General features: G+C 64.5%; 1 protein-coding gene across 4 annotated transcripts; it reads right to left on the reverse strand.

Moving 5' to 3' along the window:
- Window positions 1–19: 19 nt before the first annotated feature.
- Window positions 20–9527, reverse strand: NTRK1 (neurotrophic receptor tyrosine kinase 1). Of its 4 annotated transcripts, none has more exons than XM_030024049.1 (17): window positions 9299–9527; window positions 7383–7457; window positions 7158–7229; window positions 6569–6637; window positions 6079–6233; window positions 5783–5931; window positions 5489–5615; window positions 5079–5408; window positions 4827–4844; window positions 4593–4651; window positions 4240–4342; window positions 3694–3840; window positions 3454–3584; window positions 3206–3378; window positions 1414–1654; window positions 821–979; window positions 20–711 (listed from the first exon to the last, which is right to left on the reverse strand). In XM_030024049.1, exons 1-17 carry the CDS (start codon window positions 9481–9483, stop codon window positions 526–528), a joined length of 2379 nt encoding a protein of 792 aa, XP_029879909.1. In that variant the 5' UTR covers window positions 9484–9527; the 3' UTR covers window positions 20–525. The 4 variants fall into 4 exon arrangements, with proteins under 4 accessions (XP_029879909.1, XP_029879907.1, XP_029879910.1 ...); XM_030024047.1 differs by having other exon boundaries at window positions 7158–7304; XM_030024050.1 differs by lacking the exon at window positions 5079–5408 and having other exon boundaries at window positions 7158–7304.
- Between the last annotated feature and the right edge of the window lie 475 nt (window positions 9528–10002).

The raw sequence follows: 10002 nt of genomic DNA on the forward strand, positions 1-10002 counted from the left end.
GGTGGGTCCCAGCGCAGGGGAGAGATGGACAGTTTTATTATCGACCAGTTTTGCTGCAGAGCAGGTGAGCGTGGGGTGTCCCCACCAGCCAGGAACCGGGATGGGGGACAAAGGAGCAGCCAAGCCACAGGCTGCCTGCATCCCCCCCAGAGAGCTGAGCCCCCCCGGCTCCCACACCGGCATAGACCCAGTGCTGGAGGGGCTTTCAGCTCTGCCCGCCCCTCCCCAGAGCAAACCCTATATCAGCCAAGCGCCTCCCCCCCAGCACGCCAGGGAAATGCCAAGGAGCCTGGGAGCATGACCACAACCCTGGGGGGGCACAGCCTTGGGGGTCCCCCAGCCCAGCCCTACAGCCCCCCCATGGTGCTGGGCTGGCATTTTCCACTATAAATAAGGTTTCAGCCCTCTCCCCGCATCAAGGCATCAGACCAAGGGGCTCCGTTGGGTTGGGGGAGAGCCACGGCCCCGGGCAGCAGGGAGGGCAGGGGGAACAGCAAGGAGCAGAGGGTGGGTGGGGCTCCCCGCTCAGCCTAGGATGTCCAGATAGACTGGGGGGGTCTTGACGAGGGCCTGAAGGCGGCTGTGGATCTCCTTGATGGGCCGGCGTTGCTGGGGCTCCCGCTGCCAGCAGCTCTGCATGATGGCGTACACCTCGGAGGGACACGTGCGAGGACGTTCCAGCTCCCGTCCCTGCGTGATGCACTCGATGGCCTACGGGAACCAGGGATGGAGATGGAGTACCCCACCTCAACACCCCCCCCCCCTCACCGGGTACCCCTATGGGGGTCTGCTGCCATCCTCATCCCCCTCCCCCGCTCACCTCGGTGTTGGAGAGCTGGTACCAGGGCTGCTTCCCGTAGGTGAAGATCTCCCAGAGCACCACACCGAAGCTCCAGATATCACTCTCAGTGGTGAATTTACGGTAGAGGATGCTCTCGGGGGGCATCCAGCGGATGGGCAGCATGGTCCTGCCCCCCACCTGCCCACAGCCGGCCGTCAGCAGGGCAGGGACACACCCCACCACCATTTGCCCCTCCCCAACCCTAGCCCTGCTCATTAAGCACGCCTCAGGCCAAGATGTCAGGAAGAAAAGTTTTACACTGGAGGTGGTGAGGCACTGGCCCAGGTTGCCCAGAGAGGTGGTTGATGCCCCATCGCTGGAGACATTCAAGGTCGGGTTGGATGGGGCTCTGAGCAACCTGACCGAGTGGGAGATGTCCCCGCTCATGGCGGGGGGGGTGTCGGACTAGGTGACCTTTAAAGGTCCCTTCCAACCCAAACCGGTCTATGATTAAATATGGATGGAGATGGGTTGGGAGGCAGCAGCTCAGAGGGAAAATTGAGCGTGTCCGCCCCTCCCAGCCTGTCGCAGAGCTTGTGGGCAGGGAGGGGGCAGCTCACCAGCCCACTCACCCGGTAATAGTCAGTGCTGTAGATGTCCCGGGACATGCCAAAATCCCCGATCTTCACCACCAGGTCGTGGCCCACCAGGCAGTTACGGGTGGCCAGGTCACGGTGGACAAAGTGGAGGGAGGCGAGATAGACCATGCCCGAAGCGATCTGCGTGGCTATCTGCAGCATGTGGCTCAGCGTCAGCTGCCCGCAGGGCTGCCCCTGCCCCTGGTCCAGGATCTTGGCGTCAGGGCCATGAGACCTGCCAGGGCAGAGGGTCTGCTCAGAGCAGGGGACAAGACGCATATGGGGGTGGCTGGGCAGATATGTGTGTGGGAGAGGGCGTGCAAAAGCAGGGGAAGGGCTGTGCACACACATGCCAGGGAGGAGGTGCACATGTGCATGCACATAGGGGAGGGGTGGCTGCGCACACATATGCATGCATGCCAGGGAAGGAAGTGCACGTGTGTGTGCAGGCACCTAGGGGAAGGGCATGCACATGTGCCAGGGAAGGGTGTGCAAGTGTGTGTGCATGCACAAGGGAAAGGCATGCACTTGTGTGCGTGCATGCCAGGGAAGGGTGTGCACATTTGCACACGTGCACAGGGGAAAGGTGTGAGCAGGTATGCGTGCGTGCCAGGGAAGGGTATGCACGTGTGTGCATGCACACAGGGGAATTGCATGCACATATGTGCGCACATTTGCCAGGGAAGGATGTATATATGTGTGTGCATGCACACAGGGGAAGGGCACACACATATGTGCATGCATGCCAGGGAAGGGTGTACACATGTGTGCGTGCACACAGGGGAAGGGTGTGCACATATGTGCGCAGATAACAAGGGTGGGCACGCACCTGCACAGCATGCATGCTGGAGAAGGGTGTGCACATGTGTGTGCATGCACAGGGGGAAGGCATGCACATGGAAAAGGTGTGAACTTGTGTGCACACATGCCAGAGAAGGGTGTGCACGTGTGTGCAGGCACACAGGGGAAGGGCATGCACACGCATTTGTGCATCCTTCCCTGGCATGCGTGCACTTGTGTGTACGCATGCAAGGGAAGGGTGCGCACATGTGCGTGCACAGAGGGGAAGCACATACGCATATGTGCACAAATCCCAGGGAAGAGCGTGCACATGTGTGTGCATGCACAGGGGAAAAACGTGCACCTGTATGCATGCGTGCCAGGGAAGGGTGTGCACACACAGGGAAAAGGTGTGCACAACTGCCAGAGAAGGGTGTGTACGTGTGTGAATGCATGCATGCACATGCATGGACCGTCACGCCAGGGGAGGCTGCGTGTCAGGGTCTGCAAGCCCGCGCAGGCAGGGTGTGAAAGCGTGACGGCGTGTGTGAAGCGGGGCGTGCGAGGCAGGCCAGGGGCCAGCGTGGCTCCGGCCGCCTCCAGCCGCTCTGCCTTTGATGCCGAGCGTGGTTGACAACTGTGCTGGGGCGGCCGCGGCTGGGAGCTGGGGGGGGTTCTGCTCGGCAGAACCATTAATGCCAACTCCCATAACAATAATCATAAAAGCCACGTCTCAGAGCTCATCGCACGGCCACTAAAGCGATGCCTCTGGCAGCACACACACCCCCCCCCCCCCCCCCGTCTAGCAGCAATACCTGGGGGGGCAATCGAAAAGTCTCTGCTTATTCCAGCTGATGGCCAATCTCTCTCTATTTAAGCCTCTCAGACAGCTAATCTAATCAATATTGCAAGGAGGGCTGCATTAGCAGGGAGCAGGCTGGCTGCGCTGATGGAGCAGCAGTGGGGGGGTGGGATGGGACCCCCCCCCCCCCCCCCCCCAACCCACCTGAGGAAGCGGTTGAGGTCACCGTGCTTCATGTACTCGAAGACCATGATGAGGGGTTCACCTTCGGTGCAGACGCCGTAAAACTTGACGATGTGTTCGTGCTGCAGCACCGTCAGCAGCTCGGCTTCACGTTGGAAATCCAAGCGGGCGCTTTCCGTCACCTCCTTCAGCGCCTGCCGGCACATGGCGTCAGCCTGGCATTGACCGACACCCCCCAACCCCCCCCAGCATTGTCCCCCCCTCCTCACCTTCACGGCCACCAGCATCTTCTCCTGCTCTGGGAGAAGGTTGTAGCACTCGGCCAAGAAAACCTTCCCGAAGGCGCCTTCGCCCAGCTCCCACTTCAGCACGATGTCCCGCCGCTGCACATGATGCACGCCTGGGGGGGACCCCCAACCGTCAGTGCCCCCCCCACCCCGGGACAGGGACGAGTGCATGGGAGGATGCTGGGGAACCGCGGTTGTGTCGTCCCCCACCCCAGCCCTTACAGGCGTCGCAGAAATACTGGGGGTTCTCAATGAAGTTGCTTTTCAGCCCCTCCAGCTTGCTCTCTGCCGAGGAGAGGGGGCTGCTGCCCAGGTTCATGAAGTGCAGGGACATGGCCAGGTCGTCCTCTTGGGCCAGCACCGCCGAGCCTTGCAGGGACAAGGACAAGGCCATCGGGGGGGGGGGTCCCGCAGCCCCCCCTCAACCAGTGCAGCTAGTGCCAGGCTCTGCCGAGCATCCCCCCCCCCCCCGCCTCGGCCGGCCCCCGGGGGCCAGGCAGCCCGATCAAACCCATTTAGAGGCTGAATCCATTCCAGGAGTGAATTAGCAGCTGCTGCCCGTGCTGCTGGGGGCGGGGGGGGGACGACCCGGCACCCCTCCATGGTCCCCACCCACAGTCCCCACCCCACAGGGACCATCACCCCACAGCCATGTCCTAACTTGGGTACACAGCACAGCCCCAGCCGTCCCATGGATGCAGGAACCGGGGTGTCCCTGTGCCATGGCTCGAATCCCCTGCGATGCTGGGCGAGGTGCGGGGGACTCACGGTTAATGCCGAACTTGGACCGGCGCCCGCACTTGTTGAGCACGATGAGCATGACGGAGAGGAAGAGGCAGGCAAACACGGCCAACGCCACGGCCACCGAGACCTGGTGACGGCAGGGATGGGGCTCGGGTTGGGGTCCCACCAGGTCCCTTCTCCCAGCCCTTGGGTGGCTGTGATGGCCACAAGTCCCAGGAGTTGCTGCAGGGGAAACTGAGGCAACAGGACTCTGCCCTTCATCCCCATCGCATGCCTCAATCCCACTTGGCTCTGGTTTGGCTGCACCCTAAGTATTTGTCCCACCCTTCCGTGGGTGTCCTGGTCCCCCCAGCCCAAACCACGGAGCATCCCCTCACCCCGAACATGTGCTCATCCGTCGTTTCCACAGGCCCCTCCAGAGAGCTGTTCCTGGTGCCTGGGGCAGGGAGAAGGGCACAGAGTGAACATGGGGCAGAGGGGTCCCCTTCCCCTGGGCTGGTCCTGGCAAGGTGTGGGGGGGGGGGGTGCATGGCTTGAAGGTGGGGCTGGGGCAGGGGGTTATGCCCACTGCAGCGGGGACCCTGTGGGGTGCAGTGTGCCTGGTCACTCACCCAGCGGAGACAGAGACACTGGTGCAGCCCAAAGGGAGAGAGAAAGGAGAAACACTCGTTATTCTCCAAGCAAGAGTGCCCCGTGCTTGCCCGCTCCCATCCTGGCGGAAACTGAGGCACATCAGGGCTTGCTCGGAGAGCCAGATATAACCCATTTTGCACACCAATGCAAGGAGAGACACAGCACATCTCATCCACCGAGACTGGGGTACAGGAGGAACCCCGGGGCAGCCCCCCGTGCCTGGCACCTACCAGGGATGGGCTCCTCAGGGCTGAAGCTGAAGGGGTTTTCCATGAAACGTCCCTGGATGCTGCGGGTGGCGAAGCCCAGGGGATTGCGGACCAGGAGGGTGTAGTTGCCGTTGTTGACATGCGTAGGACGGTTGAGCTGGAGGCAGCCATGGAGGACGGTGGAGTTGTGCTCGTACTCCACGATGCGGGTGTGGATGTAGGGTCCCTCGGCCAGGGCTGTGCCATTGAAGAGCCAGCGGATGCTGGGGACTGGATTACCGTCCACCGAGAAGGGGATGCACCAGAAGTGTTGGGGGATGGCTTCATGCAGGAGAAGGATCACGGGGGGGACTGGGGGAAACAGAGCTGGGTGGGTTCCCAAGTCAGTCCCCTCACCCGGACCCCATGCTGGCCCCCTCCAGGCTGCTCACAGGTGACATTCAGCATCACGCTGTCCTCCGCTGGCCCCACTACATTCTCCGCCCGGCACGTCAGTTCTTTGTGGTTGAGGTTAGAGGAGACATTGCTGATCTCCAGGACAATTTCCCAGTCCGAGAGCTGTGGGGAGCACTGGGACAGGGTGAGCAAACAGCCCCCCGCCATCCCCCCCGAGCTGTGCCAGCTCCTGCATCCCCCCATGCCCACCCCACCAGCGAGAGGATGCTACAGCAGGGATGGTGCTGCCGGGAAGGTCCCCGGCTGTGCCCCAGCAAGGATCAGCTTACCTTGGTGACGATGGGCAGCTCAGGTCCCACCTCTGGGACCACCCATTCCCCAGTGGCCAGTGACTCAGCGGTGATGTGGCAGGTGAGGTTGACGCTGTCGCCTTGGCGCAGCACCCACTCAGGGTGTTCGATGCGGACGGTCGGGGGCTCTGCCAAAGAGAAGGGGGTGAGCGGGGCCACGTCGTGTCCCCCCACCCTTCCACCACACATCCCATGCTCTCCCCACCCAAGTGACTCAGGATGGGGGGGGGGGACGACGACAAAGCCAGCATCCAGTGGGGTCCCCTGCCACGTACCACAGGCGTGGAGGGGCTGGCTGCCCAGGGGGACCAGTACGCTGCCCTCCCAGCAGCCCAGCGACTGGTTCCCCAGCTCAGCCCGGCTCCCATTCTGCCAGAGTTGCAACCAGCGGAGGCCACAGGAGCAGTTGAAGGGATTTCCCACCAGGATGCTGAGATGAGACAGGGAAGAGGACAAGGGGTCAAACAAGCTGCGGTGGCCTAGGTGTATACATCCCCAGCGAGGTCAGACGAGGCTGGATGCTGGCAGCCCCAACCCTGGTGGCACTGACCCTGCACCAAGCACTGCCGGTGCTCCCGGATGCACCCAGGGCCAGGTAGCATGCCACATGTGCCACCCCTGTCCCTGTCCCCATGCCCGTGGTTGTCAGAGCCGCCATCTTGCTGCAGCCCCAACCCCATCCCTGCCTCCACATCACCCCAGGCTATCTCCCCGGCGAGGGATACTCCACACCCGCCTTCTCCCCCCGGCTTCACCATCACTCACAGCTGTTGCAGGGGCAGATGCTGGAAGGTCTTCCAGGAAAGGCTCTGCAGCGCATTGGAGGAAAGATTCCTGCCGGGACAGACCCCCCCATCAGCCCCCCCTTCCCACTGCAGACCCCTGTCCTGCATCACCCCACTCTTGCAGAGGGTCTGGCTGGGGCACAGGGCAGCACCCGGGTCACCACTGTGACACCGTGACCAAGCAAAACCACCTCTGCCAGGGTGCCACCAGCCTTTAGGCACCTCCCTGCATGGGCGGGGGGGCCTCACACACCCCAAGACAGGGTGTGTGTCCCCCTGCTCTCTGGGGTCCCCTCCCATATCAGGGCAGCACAGAGCTCCCAGGGGAGCAGGCAGCTGCCTGCACTCCTGCCCTCGATCGATGGTTTCCCACTCAGCAGCAGAGCCCCACGCGGCCCCCCCCAGCCCAGCTGATATGCCGATGGACAGTGGGACACCATCGATCCTGCCTGGGTGTGGGGACAAGCCACCCTGCAGTGGGGCCAAGTGCCTGTGGGGATGGGGGGCCGAGACTCCAAACTGGGAGGGGGGGGGCGTTGGGGGAGGGAATTGGGGAGGGGGATACTCACACATAGCTCAGCCTGGGGGTGTCCAGGAAGGCGTCGGCAGAGACGTGCTGCAGCCCCGACCTGGAGATGGTGCTGGGGGAGGGAAGGGCTGAGCACCCACACTGGGGACCCCAAATCCCCATCCTAGGAGCACCCCACTTCACCTCCCTGCAGGGAGATCAAGCTTTGGGGATCCCCCAGCCCCCCCCATTTCCCTGTGCAGGGACCCCACCCCGGGGTGCTCACAGGCTCCTGAGGTCCCGCAGCATCCTCGTGTCAGCCCGGGTCAAGGTTGTCAGCGTCTGCTGGTTCTCGATGATGCTGAAAGGCAAACGAGAGGGGGAGTAGCCCCAGGACCCCCCATGCCAGGGGCTGCCGGCAAAGTGTGGGGTGAGAGGAGTGGGGGGGCCACGGCTCTCCCCCTCCCCATGCTGTGCCGGCACTACCCTGTGGCAGCCTGCAGTTGGGGGGACAGGGGCAGGGATGGAGCTGAGCTACTCCGCTGTGCCTCAGTTTCCTCCGGGCAGACAGGGATGATCTGGGAAGCGGGGGCTGGGGATGGCAGCAGGCAATCCTGCCGGCACTGAGTCTCCAGCGGGTGCGTGCCGTGCGGGGCCGGGGCTGAGCTGACACTTGGAGCCCATGGAGCTGCCCCAGAGAGTGAGTTTGCCAGGTCTCAGCCCCACTCCCCCATGGGTCCCCACCTCTCCTTGCACCCCATAGTGTCCTGCGATGTGACGGGGGGCACCAGCTGTCCCCCCCGCCTTCTCCCAAGGCAGGGGGTGAAGGAAGACCCCTTTGGGAGTGAGCGTGGGGGTTTCCCACCTGCCCCACCCCAGGGGCTCCTCCTGCGAACCCCAAATTGTCAGGGGTTAATTGGAGATTCAGACCCACACTGAGGGGGTTTTGGTCCCACTGACCCTCATCTGTGTGTGGGGGGTCCTTACTGTCATCCCCATGGTCAAGACTGTGGGGATGGGAAGGATGAGGGCAGCTGGGGCAACGGGATGGCTGAGGGTCTCTCAGGGGACTGCCGTCCCCACCGCCACCCACCCCACCAGCCAGTGAACAAAGAGCTGGCAGCGCCCCGCGGCACAGCATCCCCTGGCACGTGGGGGAAACTGAGGCATGGAGACATGCCGCAGCCAGCCCCCGGCAATGCGGCACAACCAGGGCTGCGGTAGGGGGGAGGACCCAGGAGTCGGGGCACCCTGGTATTACCCAGCGCCCTGTAAACCCCTCCCAGCACCCTCCTCGCCTCTGCTCACCCCAGCCCTCCTCTCCCCACCAAGCGTCCTGGAGCAAGGGGATGAGTGAGACGAGAGGAGATCCCCCAAACCAGCAAATATGGGGTTCCACCCTTCAGACCCCCCTCAGCATCCCAACCCACAGGCCCTGGGGCAGGGTGACAGCCCCACCAGGTGTGGGGATGAGGGGCTCGGTCCCTCCCTGCACCCCAGCCCTGCCCACCACAGCATGGGTGCTCCCTGCCCGGGGACCCCGCTGCACCCTCAGCCCATCACTCCTGCTGGCATCGCTGTGGGAGGGGGCAAAGAGCTGCCCCAAGCCCCTCACTCGCTCCCTGGGGGGGATGCAGCAGGGCCCCCCCATCTTGGCACCCCCCAATGCCTCCCACTCAAGCAGCCCCACTCCCCACAGCAATCCCAGCCCCACAGCAGATCCAGCCCCCCCACCACGGTCTCAGCCCCGCAGTGGTCCCTGCTCCATCCCTGCCCCAGCCCAGCCTCATTGCCCCAGCCCAAGCTCTGTCATCCCCAGCCCCATCGCCCCCATCATCGCCATCCCCCAGCCCCGTCACCCTGTCCCCCAACCCCATCACCCCCATCATCGCCACAACACCATCACCCCCCATCATCACCATCCCCCAGCCCCATCGCCCCCATCATCATCATCGCCCAGCCCCATCGCCTCTGTCCCTGAGCTCCGTCACCTCCAGCTCCATCACTCCCAGCCCCATCACCTTCAGCCCCATTGCCCTGTCCCTCGGCCCCACCGCCCCCCACCCCATCACCGCATCCCTCAGTCCCATCATTGCCGCCTCCATCACCCCCAGCCCCCCTGCCCGGTCCCCGAGCTCCATCACCCTCAGCTCCACCTCCCCCAGCCCCAGCCCCGCATCCCTCATCCCCAACCCCACTCACACGTCGGTGAAGCTGCCGGTTCCCAGAAGCCGGGCCACGCTCCCCACGGTGCCGGGCTCCCGGCAGAGCAGGGTACCGGCCCGGGGGCAACGGCAGGGCCGGGGACAGGGACCGGCAGCTCCCGGGGCGGGCAGGGGCAGCAGCAGCAGCTCGGCCAGACAGAGCCAGGCGGGCAGAGGCGGCATCGCGGGGCCGGGGCCGGGGCCGCCCTCCTTCGCACTTGCCCGGCAGCCCGAACACGGGGCCGTTGCGGGGCTTAAAAAGCAACGCAGGGACCGGCCTCCCGGGAGGGGCCGGTGGCTCCCCCCGCCCCGGCACCGCCCCCGCCCCGGAGACCCCCCTCGGCCCACGGGCGGGGATGGAGGGGCAGGGCTGTCCCCCCCGCCGGCCCCGTGACTCACCGGCACTCGGGACCCCGGAGCCCCCGGGACGGGACGGGACGGGACGGGACGGGGGGCTTGGCCGCAACCCTGCCCGGAGCCCCCCGCCCCACGGAGGGAGTGTCCCGCCGCACACGGACACTGAGCAGGGTGCCTGCCTGCACCCTGCCTAGACCCTTGCACCCTGCCTGAACCCTGCCTGCACCCTGCCTAGACCCCTGCACCCTACCTACGCACCCGCACCCTGCCTAGACCCCTGCACCCTGCCTAGACCTTTGCACCCTGCCTGCATGCCAGCACCCTATGCCTGCACCCCCCAGCCCC

The sequence above is a fragment of the Aquila chrysaetos genome, chromosome 9 (assembly GCF_900496995.4).
Source record: "Aquila chrysaetos chrysaetos chromosome 9, bAquChr1.4, whole genome shotgun sequence".
NCBI lineage: Eukaryota > Metazoa > Chordata > Aves > Accipitriformes > Accipitridae > Aquila > Aquila chrysaetos.

Coding starts and splice junctions, on each gene's coding strand:
- NTRK1 (XM_030024047.1), bottom strand. CDS start 9,483: ATGCCGCCTCTGCCCGCCTGGCTCTGTCTGGCCGAGCTGCTGCTGCTG. Junction 3,841..4,239: donor GTCCAAGTTCGGCATTAACC/GTGAGTCCCCCG, acceptor TGTCCCTGCAAG/GCTCGGCGGTGCTGGCCCAA. Junction 712..820: donor ACCAGCTCTCCAACACCGAG/GTGAGCGGGGGA, acceptor TGGTTCCCGTAG/GCCATCGAGTGCATCACGCA.